Source organism: Antechinus flavipes, chromosome 1, assembly GCF_016432865.1.
Source record: "Antechinus flavipes isolate AdamAnt ecotype Samford, QLD, Australia chromosome 1, AdamAnt_v2, whole genome shotgun sequence".
NCBI lineage: Eukaryota > Metazoa > Chordata > Mammalia > Dasyuromorphia > Dasyuridae > Antechinus > Antechinus flavipes.
The window spans coordinates 596,533,931-596,555,013 of NC_067398.1; the positions used below are offsets into that span (position 1 = coordinate 596,533,931).

The following is a 21,083-nucleotide window of genomic DNA, read 5'->3' on the forward strand; positions in this document are numbered from 1 at the left end:
ATTTGTTTAGGAGAATTGCACATGTTTTACCTATATTGTGTTGCTTGTTGTCTGGGAAAAGGGAGCAGAGAGGGCAGAAAAATTTCAAACTCAAGGTTTTGCAAAGATGAATATTGAAAATTATCTTTGTGTGTGTTTGGAAAAATAGAATAATATTAAAAATAAATAAATAAAATCAAAAAGTTGAAAAAAATAAAAAGGAATTTACATCTCTTTTAAGTCTATCCATCTTCCCTCCACTACTTTACTGGGACTGGGCCATTTCTTATGTATCCTAACCCAATATTCACCACTGGAATATAATACTTTCCACTGTGATACTTAAAGGATCAAGTAACAAGAGAGCGGAGTCCAGTTTTGACTAGTTTTGAAGAAGTTTTAGTATTCTGGGTCCAAGGGGGATTTGGAAAAGATGGATATATTTTCTGGACTTTCAATAGAGATGGTTAAATATGTTGAGGAGCTACAAAAAAAGCAGTGAAGTCAGGTTAATAACCCTTTGAGCCAACAATGTAGTAGAAAGTTTGCACTTTCTAGAAGAAAATAGCATCCAAAGAACCTTTCCTTGAGGGCTGGGGTACTAAAAATCTACATTGAACTCAATTTCTTTTTGACTCTTCTTTCACCCAGGAACAAGGTGCAACAGAGTAAGTAGAATGATGCTGGAGTACAAGTGAAGAAAAAATGAGTAATTAGTTAGAATAATTTGACAAAAGGGATGAATATTGCAAGCCAAAAAGTTTTAAAAAGTAAACAGATCATTACTACCCTCAAAATCATGCCTTTCACAAGCCATTTTTCAAAAAATATATTTTTTCACAGATGTTAGAAGATTGAAATGGAAATGCTTCTGAATCAACTTAATCTTCTTTTTTTTCTCTCTACAATTTGAGAGGTCAGAAGAACCAATTTCTTTCTTTTGTGAGGAGAAACAGTCCACAGGTTTCTAAAGCAGAGAGCGAGAAATTGATTTCAGCTCAGACACGCAAACGTTTTTAACACACAAAGGCTGAGTGTCTCTTTAACTCTGGACTGAGGAGGTTGTGCTTGTCCCTTTCTCACTAAAAGTGGAATTAAACAGCAGGTGACTGACTCAGAGACAGAAATTCCATCAAAAGAGGAATGAGCACATCCACATTTCAGGTAAGTTTAGCTTAGAAATGGGAATTTCTGCAGTGCTGCTAAGATTCCCTGTAAGCAGCTGAGAGCCCGGCTTTCTGCCAGCTCTCTCTCTCTCTCTCTCTCTCTCTCTCTCTCTCTCTCTCTCTCTCTCTCTCTCTCTCTCTCTTTCTCCTCTCTCTCTATCTCTCTCTCTCTCTCTCTCTCTCTCTCTCACACACACACACACACACACACGTGTGTGTGTGTGTGTGTGTGTGTGTGAGCACGCGCGTGTTTTTCAAAGTCCTCTTAGTTAAGATTGTCAGAAAAGGAATTCTCCAAAGAAAAAATTTTGAATTGATGAATACTGGGTAGGAAGATCATGTGCATGTGTGTGGGTGCTCTCTTTAAGGGGACGGTCTATCATTTGACAGCTTTACTGAAGCTGTATGGTCTGCTGTCCCTTGGAAAGGGCTGGGAGGGTGGAGAGGGTGGAGAGAACTGCAGTTCTGAGCAGTTGCCAAGTGATCTCTTCATGAAATAAAGTACAGACAAGATTTTCTGCAGGACTAGAAACTTGGACCTGTTACCTTTTTAGCTACCCAGGAAACTAGACAGTGCTACTGAGGACAAGGTAAGGGAAGAAATCCATCTATCCCTATCTAGTGTGCAAGGAAAGAAAAGCTTTAGGCAAAATTGTAGATCCTAATGTTTGCTATTTTATTACATAGGGACCTCATCTCTTTATAGGAAAAGGGGGAAAAAGTGAATTGCTGAAATTACTGATGTTTTCCTCTGATTTTTTTCATCCTTATACCTTTCCTTCTCACTTTATGTTTCTCCTCAACAGTTAAGTTGAGCTGTTTAAATTTTTATTTCTTTGTATTTAGCTTCCTGTTTTAGCATCATAGTCAGAATAAAGAGCTCTCCTTTTTAACTTTTTCCTATCTCGTTCAGTTTTCCCCAAGGAGGGGCAAGGTAGGGAAAGAAAGATTTCATTCCTGTAAATAATGCCAATCTGCTGTCATATCCTACAACTCAAGGGTAATAGAGATGCTCAATGTCCCTTGCTAGACACACATAGGAGGGGGAGAGGGAACTCAAATGAGAAGTTAAAGTTACACAGGAGGGACTATAATTTGCTATGAAGTGGAAAAAAGGTGAATGAGTGTCTCATACAATTATTCATTTGTACCAACTTTGTTACAGGGAGGGCAGTGACACTGAATGAATGTGAAGACTCTGGAAGATAAGATGTACTGAGCACCAGGGACTTGGAGAAGCTTTAAGCTGCTAAAGATGGAAAATAAAACAGGAGGTGAACTGAACCAGACACAACTTCAGGCCCGAGCATTGGTATCCTTAGAATACCAAGTGGTCACTATCCTTTTAGTTCTCATCATTTGTGGACTGGGCATCATAGGCAACGTCATGGTGGTCCTTGTGGTAATGAGAACCAAACATATGAGGACCCCAACTAACTGTTACCTGGTGAGCCTAGCAGTAGCTGATCTTATGGTGTTGGTGGCTGCAGGTCTCCCCAACATCACTGACAGTATCTATGGTTCCTGGGTCTATGGCTATGTAGGATGTCTCTGTATTACCTATCTCCAGTACTTGGGCATTAATGCTTCTTCTTGCTCCATCACAGCATTTACAATTGAGAGGTACATAGCCATTTGTCACCCCATCAAGGCCCAATTCCTCTGTACCTTTTCAAGAGCTAAAAAGATCATTATCTTTGTGTGGGCTTTCACCTCCATTTATTGCATGCTTTGGTTTTTCTTGCTGGACCTCAATATGGTCACATACAAAGACGCCACTGTAATATCTTGTGGCTACAAAGTATCTAGGAATTACTACTCACCTATCTATTTGATGGACTTTGGCATATTCTATGTTGTACCAATGATTCTGGCTACTGTCCTCTATGGACTCATAGCTAGGATACTATTCTTGAATCCCATTCCTTCAGATCCTAAAGAGAGCTCTAAGGCATGGAGAAATGACCCAGCTTATCAGAAGAAGAAGAATTTGAATGCTAAGACAGCTAGCAGATATTTCAATAGCACCATTTCTTCCCGGAAGCAGGTAAGAAATCCAATTAAATGAGTAAGCAAAAGGAGGTAGAATAGTGGAGTGAGTTGGGATTTTCTTTTAAGTGCTCAATTGATAAAAAGCATAACATGTCCAGTTTCCCAGATTTCCTATCTTCATGTTTCCCATGTTCAGCTAATATAGAAACCATCAAATCCAATTTCAAAATCTCTATAAAAGCTAATATGATAAAGTTTTGAGTATATATGTAAGATCTTATTAGTTGGGTTATTAACGAGATTCAAAGGAATAATAAAAATTTACTTTTACATTTTGTATTCCTCTCTGAGAAATGAAGTATTAAGTTTAGCACACATGCCAACATCAAGAAGGTACTTTCACTTGATGATGTTAAAAGTATAGTTTAGTCGCACCTCAAGAAACTGACAGGACAATATGAGTAAAAATGGGAGAATTTTAAATTTTTTTTCTCTTATCATTCTATAGAAATTTACAATTCAGAAACAGAATTGTTGTTTTAAATTACAGTAAACAGAGGCAGAGAAAAATCTTCTTCCCCAAAGGATAGGAATTCTCAAGATTATTATTTAAGAGACTAAGCAACAAGTCAAGTAGAATGCAAATAGTGATTGATTTTCACAGACTACTTTTGATACTTTGTATCAAATGTAATAGAAACATATATGTTCATACATACATGACAAAACTATAGAGTAGCTATGTCTAACCATAATTATCCAATTAGTAAATGTTCATTGAAACAGAGATGGTTACCAGATTACATATAATATATATAATATGCTTACATTTGACTACTTTCCTTGTTTCCATATAATGATTTTTTATACATAAAAGAGTATGTACAGAACATTCAGTCTTTTTAACACTTTGCTGAAGACATAATGCTTAGTAACACCAGTTGTCATTGAAAAAAAGCAAACAGTGGAGTGCTGCTGTTTTCACATGAATGCTGGATTTCGTCATTATATTTGGATGAAGAATGCAATTTTTACTATGTGCTGTCAAAAACATAATGTACTGTGTGTGTGTGTGTGTGTGTGTGTGTGTGTGTGTGTTTTAAAGATTGAGAGCTAAGGTAGATACAAGTAAATATGATTAGACATAAGATACTCCTTTCCTTTCCAATCGTTTCAGATTTGTGAAAGAGACCTTCAAAATAGGTAGCTGATAAATGTTTGTTGAATGGGATGGATGGAATAGAATAGAATTGAAAAGGCAGCATGTACAGAAAAAGGAGCAATAGCTGCAGATGGAAGCCCTGAGTTCCAGTCAAGATTCTGACACTAAGTGACCTTACACAACTCACTGGTTCTCAGTTTCTTTCTCTTTTAGTATAGATTTCCCAGGTTCCTTCCAGCTTTACATCTATGATCCTATAAATATACTGAATTGAAAAACAATATAAACTTTCTCATCAGTGCTTCCAACACAAACTTTCAGCATTGACAAATGCATTTGGCAGAAATAGTGAAAACCCTATACTTATTTGGGGTTTTGTCAAGACCAAATTGCCAAGTTTATAGTGGAAATAACAAAGTAGTAAAGCAATGCGGGGGCGGGGGGGGGGGGAAGAGGGGAAGAAGGGAGAGGAAATGACATTAGGAAGGTCTGCGTTCAACTTCCATGTCTGTAACCTGAACAAATTACTGAATGTCTTTCTGCCTCAGGCATCTGTCTAGGACCAATTCATTACTATATCAAGTAAACAGACATGTATTAAGCAACTACTATGCACTAGTTTGTATAGTATTTAGCATTTAGTTTGCATTGGTGAAGGAATTTTCCCCACTCCAGATGAAATTAAACATATCTATCACAGGTAAAAGTCATGATATGGACTAATATCTGAAGCAAAGAATGCCAATTAAAAGGTTCACTAATTATGCTCTTGTTTACAATTCTATTATCAATTCTTAGCACTTTAGTCTGAATGCCTTCAATGATTAGCACAGTACCTGGCACATAAAAAGTGCTTAATAAATATTTATTGATTGAAGTATAATGTTTCAAATTTGATGAATATGGCATTTTTTTTATACTCAAGCATTTCAAAGCAGGTATAAAGGATTCACCCCCCCCCCATCTTCTCCCCTCCCATATCAACACCTATATGCAAAATAGAGACATTTTTTGTTATTAAGTCATTTTCAGTCATGTCTGAAATGTCATGACCCCATTTGGGATTTTCTTGGCAAAGATACTATAGAAGTTTGCCATTTCTTTTTCCATAGAAATACTTCTAAGATAAAATTTATCCATTCATTTATTTCTTCAACCAAAATTCTCTGAATCCTTAACAGTATGCATGACACTAAATATTCTGACTATTTCAACCTTAGATTTTTACTGCCCCAAGGATCTTCATTTAAATCTTTCTCTTCTTTTCCTTTACCAGCAAGTGCAATTTACATTTTAATAAATGTCTTGTCTGAATCAGCTCTATGTTTATAATAAAGCCAATTTCATACAACTTAAAAGAACTACACATAAAGGATTTAAGAGTATTAACATTTCTAGGAAACATGAGGAGTAAATATGAGTTTTTATGAATTTCTATGTAATTGAGGGACTGCAAAGAATGAGGTGTTATTGAAATAGTAGAAAGAATGTTAGACTAAAAATAAGGAAACATGGTACGAATTCTGGTTCTATTAATACAGGTTTTGGGTCTTTAATCCCACTTACCACCTTATTGAGTCTCATTTTCCACACCTGTGAAACAGAGATAATACAGTTTTTCCTTCATAGGGTTATTGTGAGGAAAGTATTTTGTACAATCCATTGTGCTGATTGTTGTAACATTAATTTACATTGGAGTCTGCTGATGCCTCTTAATGGCTATGGAGTTGACCCTATATCCTCAAAAGTTATAATATCAGAGCCCATCTCAAGTACGTACCACTAATCCAGAAAGACTCTGCAATCTGCTGTGTGTCTCATTTGTAGACTATGCTAGGTTAGTTCATTAAGCTACGTAATCACTGAGTGATATATGGAGAACCAGCAGTTCTCCAGACCAAATGTCAAATCTGGAAAGGGTGTAATCTATGTTAATGGAGAGAGTGCTCTCACTGGTGGAGTTAAAAGTCCATGAAATCATGAAACATTATTATTGTATGCATGCAGTGGAGAAAAATAGAGGCAAGATCCTTTTCGTAACAAATTCAATCACATTTAAAGGTCATATTAAATACCTGGTTAACTGAATTAAATCAATGCCAAAAAAAATTATCAAACTACTCCTTCAGCATCACAGGCAAAACAATCATCTGATTTCCCCCCTTTTCTCTTTATTATCTGGAGGATATGTAGACCTCACTGAAGTCCAAGAAGAGGAGGAAAGATATAGAAAAGAGCTAACAGAAATAGTAGGGTCAAGGGAAAGTTTTTTTAAGGATGGGGAGGTGCAAATGTGTTCGTAGGCTAAAGAAAATGAGCCAGTAGATAAAGAGAGGCTCATGATTAGAGGAAAAGTGGAGATGATAGAGGAAACAGTCTGTTAGAGAAGATTATAAGAAATGGGTTCAAGAATGTAGGTAAATGACTTTGCCTTGGAAAGGAAAAGGGTCCCTTCTTTTTGAGAGTGGTAATGAAGATAATGAGGGAAGTGATGTGAAATGAGGGAAAGAAGATGGAGCTCTTATGCCCTCAATTTGTTTTAGTTAAGCATAAGGCAAAATCATCAGCTGAGAGAAATGGGGAATAAGATATTGTGAAAGGCTTAAGTAAGAATGAAGAGGTTTTCAATACCCACTATAGTAAAGGGGAGGGCAAATAAATTAAGGAGAGCTGGTAGCTGTAGAATCCTACTCTCATCAGTAACATGTTAAAAAGGAAACAATACACTTACATTTAGAAGAGTAAAAAGTCTTTTAAATTCAGAAAAAATGAGGCAAAAAATATAGGGAGGAGACAGAGGTTAAGGGAGGGCTTTTTAGAAAGAACTCTACTCATATCAGATCTGGGTTAAAGAGAGGACAAAAGATACATTTAGAAAAGAATAATTCTTCTAAACTTATAAAGAAAAAAGATAATGAGGGAATAATATAAAGATATCAGATATTAAAAGTATGTAAATTAATGGGATAAGAGGAAACAATATATATATATAATTATGTAGGTGTGTATGTATGCATGCATGTATACACACACACACACACACACACACACACATATATATGTATATTTGGAAAGCTATAAAAGTTTTCTAAACTTCTATAGAAACAAGAGGGTAAATGGAAAGGATGGAAAAAAGATAAGGAAAAGATCCTTTGGTGGGTAGGTTAAGTAATAGAAGAACAAGGTAGTAGATAGAAGTAAATCAGAGAAATCAGGAATGATAGGAAATAAATACACACAAACATAAAATAAAGATCAGGAACTGAACTTATAGATAAAAAAGCAGGTATAGCAATCATGGTTTCAGAAAAATTAAAGCTAAAATAAATTTAATCAAAAGAGAAAAATAAGGAAATTTCTGTGTTGACTATATTAATCAATATTTTTTCTCCTTAAAATAACTATACAGTATAAGGTTGAATGGTTGCTGTGGTGTAGGAAATGATGAGTTGGTGGATTTTAAAAAATATTGAAAGACTTGGATTTATGAAGGAAGATGTTTTCCACTTTCAGAGAAACAGAGGATAGATAAGCAAACTGTATAGTCTTACATAGATTCGTATGAATGTATTTGTATAAATATGTGAATGATTATAGATATCTAAATTTATGTATGTGCATATGTGTATATATTTCATTTTCTTTTTCTATTTTTTATGTAAGTTTTAAATAATCTAAAAAGAAAAAGAAAAATTTAGAAGAGGAGACTTTAACCTGGGACATGATATTTGACCTATAAATCATAATAATAATAAAGAAGAGAAATACTGACGTCATATTTATAGAATCCAAAAGTAGTTGAGTAATTGTGTCTGTTATAAAAGACAATCTAAAGAATTTAGGCAAAATGTAACATATAGGTATAAATATTAAAGTACTTAATTTCCTGTGATAGAATATAAATTCCCTATGGAAAAAACATGTTTTGTTTTTATCTCTATATCCCTAACACCTATTAAAATACTTGGAACATAGTAGTTTATTAATTAATGTTTATTGAATTGAATATAGATGTTTATTCTCCCAACTCCTTAACAAAAATTGCTAAAAGGAAATAATATGAAGTTAAAAGAAATGATAAGAGAACATCTAGCTTTACTTGATAAATTTGTTTCTTGATTAAGAATTATATTCTCTGTTTTAAAAAATCAACAGATATGTCAGTGATAATTAAACAACCATGGCAAACAGGAAGAGTATAAAAGGAATGGAAGATACATATTGTTCTTATTTTAAAATGAGTGAATGAATGAGAATGAAATCTACAAACTATAGACTAGCAAGCTCACTTGCATTTCTGGCAAAATTCTAGAATGAAGTTGCAAAAATAAGCAAGTTAAAGTCTAGAAAAGGAAGTAGGAATCACAATGACTCAGCAGGATCTAATCAAAATTGGGTCTTTCCAAACTAATATCATTTCCTCTTTTTTGAATGAGTTACTGAAGTAGGTGATCAGAAGAAAATTATAAGTATAATTAAATGAAGTTTTAGCAAAAGGGTTAACAAGCATTTCTTGTTATTCTTATGGAAAATACAGGAGCATATTGCTAGACAATAGTGTGATTTCATAGATTCAACATTGAAAAGCCAGACATTAAGTAGTTATTAATGGTTTCTCATCAACTTGCAAGTAAGCCTCTGTTGGAGCTCTCTAAGGGTCTGTCTGACCTTGTATTAGGTAGTATTTATATTACTTTTTTAATGCCAGTGCTTTAGATAAAGGCATTTTGTTGAGTCGTTTCAATCGTGTATGACTCTTTGTAACCCCATTTAAAATTTTCTTGGCAAAGATATTGGAGTGGTTTGTCATTTCCCTTCTCCAGCTTATTTTACAGATGAAAAAATTGAGGCAAATGCAGTTAAGTGAATTGTCCAGGGTCACACAGCTAACAAATGGGTAAAACTAGCTTTGAACTCATGAAGATTAATTTTCCTGATTCCAAATCCACTGTTCTACTTACTATACTACCCAATTGCTTATAATAAAGGCATTAATGACATATTTATTGAATTTTCACATAAAACTGGGAGAGACAACTAAGTGAGAATGAAGATCCAAAAAGATTATGACAAACTTGAAAACAGGAATGAATTGAAAAGATGAAAGTTAATATATTTAAATCGAAAGTCTTTCATTTAGGTTCAAGAAATCAATTTCACAAGTATAAAATATGGGAACCATGCCAGCTGTTGTAATAAAAGATATCTAGGGATTTTAATAGATAGCAAACTCAATGTGAGTCAGAAGCATGACATAGTAGACAAAAAATGACTAAAATAATACTGGGTATCATGAAGAGAAGCATACCTTTGAGAAACAAGAAAATAATTATCTCTATATTGCTCTGTTGGGACTACCTCCAGAATATAATGTTCAGATCCAGGGGAAAAAAGCAGGCATATCATAAAAACTAGAGAACATCTAGAGATATGAAAGAGAAAAATCTTAACCCTGTGCCCTATAAAGACCATAGATTTAGAGCTGGAAGGAACTTTAAGGGTCCAATGAGTCCTACCTCCTCATTTTATATAGGGACAAACTGAGACCCAAGGAAGTTGTGACTCATTGAAGATCACACAGCAGAGCCAAACTTTGAACCCAGGTCCTCTGAATCCAAACCCAGCACTTTTTATCAACTCACCATACTTTCTCCTAAATAAAATAGCATCTATCCTCAAGGAGCTTACAGAACTGGGTATAGATAAGGAGATATGGTTAGAGTTGGGCCAATGGGACATGATTGCTGTTTTCAAATATTTGAAAGACTGTCATGAAGAAGAAACATGTTTTGCTTCTCTATAACAAGCAGGAACAAAAGCAATGGATGAAAGTTGCAAAGAGGCAGATTTAGCCTTGATAATATAAATTTTTTTAATAATTCTGTAGTCCTCTAAAGTAGAATGGGCTGCCTGGGTTGGTAAACAAAAGGTAGAAAGATACTTGTCATGTGCATTATAAAAGGGCTTCAGATATAGGCTGAACCAAATAGCATCTGACATCCTTCTCAACTGTGAGATCTGTGATCTAGGCTTTGGTAGCTGTCATCTTGATGGTCCTTAATGGTCTAGAGCATAGTTTGTATGTGATATCTCACTTGATCCTATCTTTATGTGCGTGCGTGTGTGTGTGTGTGTGTGAGAGAGAGAGAGAGAGAGAGAGAGAGAGAGAGAGAGAGAGAGAGAATAGAAATATCTTTATTCCTATTTTTAAGAGAAAAATGGAGACAGACTTGCTTAGATGGAACCGAAATATAGTCTAAAATTAGTGTTTTGTTTTGTTTTGTTTTTCCAGTATAGACTTTTTTCCCTTTCCTTTAAAAAAGATCCCATTTTTAAGGTGGTGGACTCTTTGTTGGTAGCTATATTTTCCAAGTAGATATGTCACATCAAGTTCCTCCACATTTGTCCCTGCTTCCCTAAATACAGTTTAAATCACCAGGTAATTGGACAATCCCATATTTCACTTCTGCTTTGATCAATTTGTTATGTCTCTTCTCATAACACTTAGGTTGGTATATTGGAACTTGTGGGATCTGAATTTCCTTGCTCTATTAAGCTTGTTTTTCTTTTTATGGGTTTCTGGCTTAAAACATATCCTCAATCATACAGAGGTGAGCAAGTTTTAGAAAAAGACAGTTTGATTACTGAGTACCTGCATGCCCATTTGCTCTGTTTCATTTTCCTTCTTAATATAGGGCCTCTCCATAGCAGTCAGCAAAGAAAACAGCACACTATACATAGTGAAAACTTTCTGTTTTTTACTGGACATGGAAAATCTAGGGAATATATTTTGTCAATCTGCTAGATGGAATTGTCCTGCCATTAAGAGCTTTATTTTTCTTCTGTTAAAAAATAAACTGTTTTCATCTAATTTTAGATACTTAGCCATAAACTATTATGTTAATCTTAGAAAAATGCTTCCTCCCCCCCAATGTCCAAGAGAAAATAGGATCTTGACTCTTATAAATTCACCAATTTGGCCAAAGTAAAGTTGTTAACATGACTAAATTCAATCAATAAATCTTTGTTAAGTGTATGCAAGACACAGCATTAAGTACTAGGAATGTAAAGCAAAAAAATTTAAACAATTATTGCCTTTAAGGAACTTATATTTTACTGGAACAACACAATATGTAAGGAAAGAATATATTGTATATGTAAGAAATGACTTTTATGAGTAAACAAAGGCCAAGATGGATTATTGACTTTGGGCAATGAATAATAATCCAATTTGGCTGGAAATATGGGAAGAAGTTTAAAAAGGACTTTTTTTGTTGTTGTTACTAGGAGTTCAACCCAATTTCTGACACATAAAAAGTGCTTAGTGATTACGTTTTTGATTGACTGATTGAAAGGTAGGTGGGAATCAGATTATGGGAGATTAAATCCTTGCTCAAAACCTCTATTAGCTACCAGTTCCCTGCATGCAATCCATGTACTCTTTACTCCTAGAATTCTTTTTTTTTCTCTCTTCTTCCCTCCATTGAGGACAGATAAAGAGTACATCTCTCTCTCCCTAGCTCTCTCCTTTCTATCCTAACTGATTTTGTGGCATCTATTTTGCCCTTTCCTGAGTTCCTCTTGTGGAATTGACCAAAAGTGAAGGTTAAAGGTCTCTTGTAATCCTTTGAGATCCCCTTCTTCCCTAGTTTGGATAAAGATATAAGAGCTGGCCTGATCAAGTTGGTGTGGGCCTGTGGAGGTCCTTCAGTTGTTTAAATAGTTTTCCCTTTCACATCCAAGGATGAACACTGATAAGAAAAAGAAAAAGAAAATTATCTAGGGTTCATCATTAGAATTTTAGATCTAGAAGGACCCTGGAAGTTAAATATGTGAAATTCCTCACTTTACAAAGGAAGAAATTGAAGATCAGAGATGTGAAATGTTTTACTCACAATTACATAAGTATGAGGCAGAACTGAAAACTGACACCCAGGCTATCTAATTACCAATGCAGTGATCTTTTCACTAAACACCATATCTTACATGGCAATTAAAGTGTCCCCAATCTGATTCTACTACATCTTTTCTCCTATTGTTGCATATGAACCTGTAAATCCACCTGAAATGCCTTCCTCACCACTTCCTCTAAAGATAGAATTCCTTGCTTTCTGCACTGTGTTCAAGTCCCTAAAAAATGTAAAGCAAAATAGACATATTTGCTTCAACAGAAAAATATACTTAGCCAAAAGTTTAGAAGGAAGAACAATTATATCATTCTCTTCAAATATATGAATAGTTGTCCTGTGAATAAAAGGATTCAACTTGTTTTCCTTGTCCCTATAGGGTAAAACTAGTACAAATGCTTATTTGAAAGCAAATTTTGACTCATTATTTTAAAAAATTACCTAGTAATAATTCTATAAAAGTGTATTTGGTACCTCATGAACTACCAAGTTCCTGATCAATGGAGGTCTTCAAGTAAAGGTTGAATAACTACTTTATGTCAATCCCAACCTTTACTCAGAGTACTAATCCTATATGATCTCCTCCAGGGATAAGATCTTAAGCTTCTCCACTTCTATGATATTCACCTGTTCTTTATATCACTGCAATAGAAAAGCTCTAAAAAAATGTTCTTAACCTGAGATCTTAACTATATGAGCTGGTGGTCCCTGAACTTTGATTTTAAAAATTACATTTTTATTTTCATTAACCTCTCAAATTTAGGATTCCCTTGAATTATGAATGTAGATATCAAAAAATTTCTCTGAAAAGAGATCTGTCCATAGGTGGAATTCACTGGATTCTCAAAGTTTTATAATATCCCTCAAAAAGGTTCAATCTTTAAAACTGAAAATTCTATGCTCAGAGCTATAATTATGTTATATATATATATATATATATATATATATATATATATATATATATATATATTATCAGGGCTTTTCATATTGTGGTACTAGCATCCAAATAGTAGGAATCCTGGAGCACAATGTCCTTGTGCCTCTATTTCTCTGTTTGGACCTTACTATGGAAGACCCATACACATGAATATTGTTTCAGGACTGCTGCTCTTACTTAATGCAGAGCTGCTATTCCTTACTGTCTTTCAGCACCATTTCCTGGGGTTTACATTCTCCTTTCAGTAGCACTTGAGCCTGGGAGGTGGGGTCATCTGTGGGGACATAAGTAAGATTCTCTGGAGAACCAGCTTCACATACTTCACAATGCACTTGACAGACACAGGCTACTTGGGCCTCATTTCTTATACAAAATAAAATAAAGTTAATTATTACTTATGATTCTACTCATGTTGAATAAGGACATGAAGAATTTAGAAATGTTAGGAAATATGAGCCAGCTAATTCAGCTCATATGTTCAACAGCTAAAGAAATGATTACAATGGGTTTCTCAATTATAAATCCTTAATAAAAAAAAATCAACTGATACAGTTTCACATACAATCATTCCTCCTTTACTTTTTTGAAATGTTTCTAGTAGGAAGAGTCACTTAGTTGTGTATCTCCCCTGTTTTCTAGTAGATGAAGTTTATTTTTCATTCCTCCAAATGGCCTCACCACTGCTTTAGTATCTTTTTGTTTTTAACAGGTTAAAAACAATGCAAAACAAAATACTGCTTGTAGCAAGTATCTGAGTTCTAACATGACTTTTTACTTTCTCTGCATTAGAAATAGATAATGCCTTAAAATGTAAGGATATAGCATATAGCATATAAAAAATTGAGATTACCAGGGGTGGAATGCTGAATACTTTTCTGTTTGTTTTGAAGTACATTATTGTCATTCTTCCTCAAGAACTTGGAGAATGATAAAAGCAACCATTTTGTCTATACATGTTAATTTTCTACATCACTGCCTACCTCTAAAACCTTGTCTTTTTAAACCATATGATTGTTTATTGCAAAAGGTACCTCTTTCCCAATTGAAGTTATGCAAAATAGGGAATATTCCTAAAAATCCAGAAAGGTATAAATCTGTCCTTTTTAGTGTAACTGCCAAGCAGGAAGATTTTAGGTTGTTTTCTTCTTCCATTATTTTCCAAATATATAACAAAACTGCAAGAAGTGTAGTATGAATAACATTATTCTAATTTTTCAAAGAAGGGAAAGGGGACAGGATACAGATTGGATGTAATTGTTTCTCATGGGCTTATTTTCCTCATCTGTAAAATTTGAAGGTTTTCAGCATAGATATCACAATGAAGTTTCAAATCTTATGTTTTGAAGAAAGGTGATGACTCAATGGGCAGCTAGGTGGCATAGTGAATAGAGCACTAGGCTTGTAATCAAGAAGCTTCATTTTCAATAAAGTCAAATCAAGTACATACTAGTTATGTGACTTTCTCTTAATCCTATTTGACTCAGTTAATCATCTGTAAAAATTGAACTGGAGAAGGAAATGGAAAACCAATTCAGTATCTTTGTCAAGAAAACCTAAATGGAGTCAGGAAAAGTGGGACACAACTGAAACAACCGAGCAATAAAAACAGAAAACTGAATAGTAAAATCATGGGCTTATTATGCATCATTAATTCTATTGCATAAAATTTTGACCTGTGGCTAAATTAGTTAATTTTTCTTTTTTATTTATTTATTTATTTTTTAAAATTTTTATTTAATAATTACTTTATATTGATAGAATCCATGCCAGGGTAATTTTTTTTTACAACATTATCCCTTGCACTCGTTTCTGTTCCGATTTTTTTCCCCTCCCTCCTTTTACCCCCTCCCCTAGATGGCAAGCAGTCCTTTATATGTTGGATATGTTGCAGTATATCCTAGATACAATATATGTTTGCAGAACCGAACAGTTCTCTTGTTGCATAGGGAGAATTGGATTCAGAAGATATAAATAACCCAGGAAGAAAAACAAAAATGCAGATAGTTCACATTCGTTTCCCAGTGTTCTTTCTTTGGGTGTAGCTGCTTTTGTCCGTCATTTATCAATTGAAACTCAGTTAGGTCTCTTTGTCAAAGAAATCCACTTCCATCAAAATATGTCCTCATACAATATCGTTGTCGAAGTGTATAATGATCTCCTGGTTCTGCTCATTTCACTTAGCATCAGTTTATGTAAGTCTCGCCAAGCCTCTCTGTATTCATCCTGCTGGTCATTTCTTACAGAACAATAATATTCCATAACATTCATATACCACAATTTACCCAGCCATTCTCCAATTGATGGGCATCCATTCATTTTCCAGTTTCTAGCCACTACAAATAGGGCTGCTACAAACATTTTGGCACATACAGGTCCCTTTCCCTTCTTTAGTATTTCTTTGGGATATAAGCCCAATAGAAACACTGCTGGATAAAAGGGTATGCACAATTTGATAATTTTTTGGGCATAATTCCAGATTGCTCTCCATAAATTAGTTAATTTTTCTAAAAATTTAGTGCTTATAGGCAAAGAGGGAGAATATATATAATAGGGATGTTGTTTTTGCAACAGAATGATTGTATACAAGGCTACCTCAATGAAGTTTGAAACTTCATTGTGACATCTATGCTGAAAATCTTCAAATTTTACAGATGAGGAAAATAAGTCCAGTGAGATGCAATTACATCCAATCTGTATTTTTAAAAGAGATACTAAGTAAATACATTGTAATTTGGCATCTATTATTAAGATAAGATTGGTGTCAGTTCTATACATCTAAGTCTACAGTACTAAAAGGTCACAGCCTATGTAATCATTACACATTTAATAGCTATTTGGGTAACATGATCCCAATTATTGAGATTAGGGAAGGAAAATTATTTAGTGGAACCAAAGAACATGAACATTTTTTAAAAAGCAATTTATTTATTTAATTTTATATTATAGAGGCAATTTGAAATTGAAGCTGTTATCAAGAAACTTTCCAAAAATTTCTCCTTTTTTTCATTTTTCTTTTTTTATTAAAACTTTTTATTTACAAAACATATGCATGGATAATTTTTCCAACACTGACCCTTGCATAATTTTTTATTCCATATTTTCCCCTCCTTCCCCCCCCACTCTCTCCCCTAGCTAGCAGGTAATCCAATACATGTTAAATATGTTGAAATACATGTTAGATTCAATATATGTATACATATTTATACAGTTATCTTGCTGCACAAAAGAAAAATGACATCAAGAAGGAAGAAAAAGAAAACCTGAGAAAGAAAACAAAATACAAGTAAATAACAGAGAGAATGAGAATGCTATATTGTGTTCCACACTTTGTTCCCATGTTTCTCCCTCTGGATATAGATGGCTCTCTTCATCACTGAATAAGTAGAACTGGTTTGAATCATCTCAATGTTGAAGAGAGCCACATCCATTAGAACTGATCATCATATAGTTTTGTGTTGCCATGTATAATGATCTTCTCATTTCTGCTCATTTCACTCTGCATCAGTTCATATAGTACTCTCCAAACCTCTCTGAAATCATCCTGCTGGTTATTTCGTACAAAACAATATTATTTTATAGCATTCATATACCATAATTACTCCGCCATTCTCCAATTAATGGGAATCCATCCAGTTTCTAGTTTCTTGCCACTAAAAAGAGGGCTGCCACAAACATTTTTTGCACATGTGGGTCTCTTTCCCTCCTTTAATATTTCTTTGGGATATAAGCAAAGTAGAAACACTGCTGGGTCAAAGGGTATGCATAGTTTGAAAACTTTTTGAACATAGTTCCAAACTGCTCTCCAGAATGGTTGGATCCATTCACAGTTCCACCAACAATTTAACAGTTAACAGTATCCCCATTTTCCCTCATCCCCTCCAACATTTGTCATTATCTTTTTCTCTCATCTTAGTCAATCTGACAGGTGTGTAGTGGCATATCAGAAATGTGTTGATTTGCATTTCTTTGATCAATAGTGATTTGGAGCACTTTTTCATATGGATACAAATAATTTCAATTTCTTCATCTGAAAATTGTCTTTTCATATCCTTTGACCATTTATCAACTGGAGAATGGCTTGAACTATTATAAATTTCAGTCAATTCTCTATATATTTTAGAAATGAGGCCTTTATCAGATCCTTGGGATGTAAAAATGTTTTCCCAGTTTATTGCTTCCCTTCTAATCTTATCTGCATCAGTTTTGTTTGTATAAAAAAATTTAACTTAATATTATCAAAATTATTTATTTTATAATTAATAATGGTCTCTAGTTCTTTTTTGGTCACAAATTCCTTCCTCCTCCAGAAATCTGAGAGGTAAACTATACTATTTTCTTCTAATTTGCTTATAATATCATTCTTTACATCTAGATCATGAACCCATTTCATCCTTATCTTGATATACAATGTTAGGTGTGGATCTATGCCTATTTTCTGCCATTCTAGTTTCCAATTTTCCCAGTTGTTTTTGGCAAATAGTGAATTTTTATCTTTGAGTTTGTCAAATACTAGACTACTATAGTCATTGACTATTTTGTCCTGTGAACCTAACCTATTTCACTGATCAACTAGTCTATTTCTTAGCCAGTACAAAATGGTTTTGATGACCACTGTCTTATAATATAGTTTTAGATCTGGTACAGCTAGGCCACTTTCATTTGCTTTTTTCTTCATTAATTCCTTTGAAATTCTTTCCCTTTTGTTCTTCCAGATGAATTCGGTTGTTATTTTTTCTAGTTCAGTAAAATAGTTTCTTGGGAGTTTGATTGATATAGCACTAAATAAATAGATTAGTTTAGGAAGTATTGTCATCTTTATTATATTCTCTCGACTTCTCCCCCAGCACTTGATATTTTTCCAGTTAGATGGATCTGACTTTTTTGTATGGAAAGTGCTTTGTAGTTTTGCTTACATAGTTCCTGACTTTCTCTTGGCAAATAAATTCCCAAATAGTTTATATTATCAACAGTTATTTTAAGTGGAATTTCTCTTTGTATTTCTTGCTGTTGAATTTTGTTAGTGATGTATAAGAATGCTAATGATTTATGTGGATTTATTTTGTATCCTGCAACTTTACTAAAGTTGTGGATTATTTCTAATAGCTTTTTAGTTGATTCTCTGGGGTTCTCTAAGTATACCATCATATCATCTGCAAAGAGTAATAATTTGGTTTCCTCATTACCTACTCTAATTCCATTAATCTGTTTTTCTTCTCTTATTGCCAAGACTAGCATTTCTAATACAATATTGAATAGCAATGGTAATAGTGCACAACCTTGTTTCATTCCTGATCTTATTGGGAATGGTTCCAATTTCTTCCCATTACATATGATGCTTACTAGGTTTTAAATTTATGCTACTGGTTATTTTAAGGAAAAGTCCACTTATTCCTATACTTTCTAGTGTTTTTAATAGGAATGGATGTTGGATTTTATCAAATGCTTTTTTCTGCATCTATTGAGATAATCATATGTTTTGTTTTGTTTTTTTTTTTTTGGTTAACTTGGTTATTGACATAGTCAATTATGCTAATAGTTTTCCTAATATTGAACCAGCCCTGCATTCCCAGTATAAATCCTACTTGGTCATGGTATATTATCCTGGGGATGATTATCTGTAATCTCTTTGCTAATATTTTATTTAACATTTTTCACCAATATTCATTAGGAAGATTGGTCTATAATTTTCTTTTTCTGTTTCTATCCTACCTGGTTAGGTTAGTACCACATCTGTGTCATAAAAGGAATTTGGTAGGAGTCCTTCATTCCCTATTTTTTCAAATAGATTATATAGTATTGGTGTTAATTGTTCTTTAAATGTTTGGTAAAATTCAAATATAAATCCATGTGATCCTGGGGAGTTTTTCTTAGGGAGATGATTGATAACTTATTTTAGTTCTTTTTCTAAAATGGGACTATTTAAGTAATTGATTTCCTCTTCTATTAACCTGGATAATTTATATTTTTATAGGTATTCCTCCATTTCACTTTGGTTGTCAAATTAATTTAAATTTATTTTATTAAATTTGGGCAATGTAACTCTTGATAATTGCTCTAATTTCTTCTTCATTTGGTGGATAGTTCTCCTTTTTCATTTTTGAGGCTAACAATTTGATTTTTCTTTTTTGTTTTTCTAATCAAATTAACTAAAGGTTTATTTTGTTGATTTTTTCATAAAACCAATTTTTAATTTTATTTATTAATTCAATAGCTTTTTTTATTTTCAATTTTATTGATCTCTCCTTTTCTTTTTAGAATTTTAAGTTTGGTATTTGATTGGGAGCTTTAAATTTGTTCTTTTTATATCTTTTTTAGTTGCAAGCCCAATTTATTGATCTTCTCTTTCTCTATTTTATGCAAGTAAGCCTCTAGAGATATAACATTTCTCCTTATTACCACTTTGGTTGCAGCCCACAAATTTTGGTATGTTGCCTCATTATTGTCATTCTCTTGAATGAAATGATTAATTGTGTCAATGATTTGCTGTTTCACCCATTCATTCATTAGGATGAGATTATTTAGTTTCCAATTTGTTTTAGTCTATCTCCCCCTGGTTTTTTATTGAATGTAGTTTTTATTGTACTCTGATCTGAAGATAATGCATTTACTATTTCTGCCTTTCTGCATTTGATTTTGAGGTCCTTATGTCTTAATATATGGTCGATTTTTGTATAGGTTCCAGGAACTGCCAAGAAGAAAGAATACTCCTTTCTGTCTCCATTCAGTTTTCTCTAAAGATCTATTATACCTAACTTTTCTAGTATTCCATTTACCCCTTTAACTTCTTTCTTATTTATTTTGTGGCTTGATTTAACTAATTCTGAGAGTGCAAAGTTGAGATCTTCTACTATTATAGTTTTGCTTTCTATTTCTTCTTGCAACTCTCTTCTCCTTTAGGAATTTAGATGCTATACCACTTGGTGCATATATGTTTAATATTGATATTACTTCATTACCTATGGTTCCCTTTAGCAAGATATAGTTTCCTTATCTCTTTTAATTAGATCAATTTTTGCTTTTGCTTGATCTGAGATAAGGATGGCTACCCCTGCTTTTTTTTTACTTCACTTGAAGCATAATAGATTCTGCTCCAGCCTTTTACCTTTGCTCTATATATGTCACCCTGCTTTAAATATGTTTCTGGTAAACAAAATATTGTAGGATTCTGGCTTTTAATCCAGTCTGCTATCCACCTCTGATTTATGGGAGAGTTCATCCCATTCACATTTATAGTTATAATTACTAATTCTCTATTTCCTGCCATTTTATTATCCTCAAATTATACTTTTCTGTTTTCTTTTCTTCTTTCCCTTCTCCCCAGTATTTTACTTATGAGCACTACTTGCCTCAAGCAGTCCTCCCTTCTTAGAGTTCCTCCCTCTTTCTTATGCCTTTCCCCTGTTATTTCTTTTTTCCCTTCTCCTTTTCCCCTTTCCCCTCCTACTTTTCTATAAGATGAGAGATGTTTCTGAGTGAAACCAAATATATCTATTTCCCCTTCCCTTTTCCCCTTTCCCTTCCCACTTTTTTATAAGATGAGAGATGTTTCTGGTTGAAATCAAATATATCTAACATTCTTTTTGGGGGCCAAATCTGATGAGAATAAGATTCACACAATATTCATCACCCTCCCTTCTTTCCCTCAATTATAATGTTTCCTTGCCTCTTCCTGAGATGTAATTTCCCTCACTTTACTTCCACTTTCCCCATTTTTTCTGCTACAATCCCCTTTTCATCTCTAGTTTCTTTTTTATATTATAACATTAAAATCAGATTATACATATACTCTCAATGTATACCCATAACACAAATACAGTTCTCAAAGAGTTTTTTTTTTCTTTTTATCTTTTTATGCTTCTCTCGAGTTCTGTATTTGGAGATCAATTTTTTTTTTGTGTAGCTCTGGTCTTTTCATCAAAAATAAATGGAATTCACCAATT

At 33.6% G+C, this 21,083-nt stretch overlaps 1 protein-coding gene across 1 annotated transcript in view; it reads left to right on the plus strand.

The window, feature by feature from the left end:
* Window positions 1–2,319: 2,319 nt before the first annotated feature.
* The window catches only part of TRHR (thyrotropin releasing hormone receptor), a 44,010-nt gene continuing 25,246 nt past the window's right edge, over window positions 2,320–21,083 (plus strand). Inside the window, exon 1 of the mRNA XM_051962571.1 lies at window positions 2,320–3,192. Coding sequence (XP_051818531.1) covers window positions 2,401–3,192 — 792 coding nt within the window. The 5' untranslated portion in view covers window positions 2,320–2,400. The remainder of the gene's footprint in view (window positions 3,193–21,083) is intronic.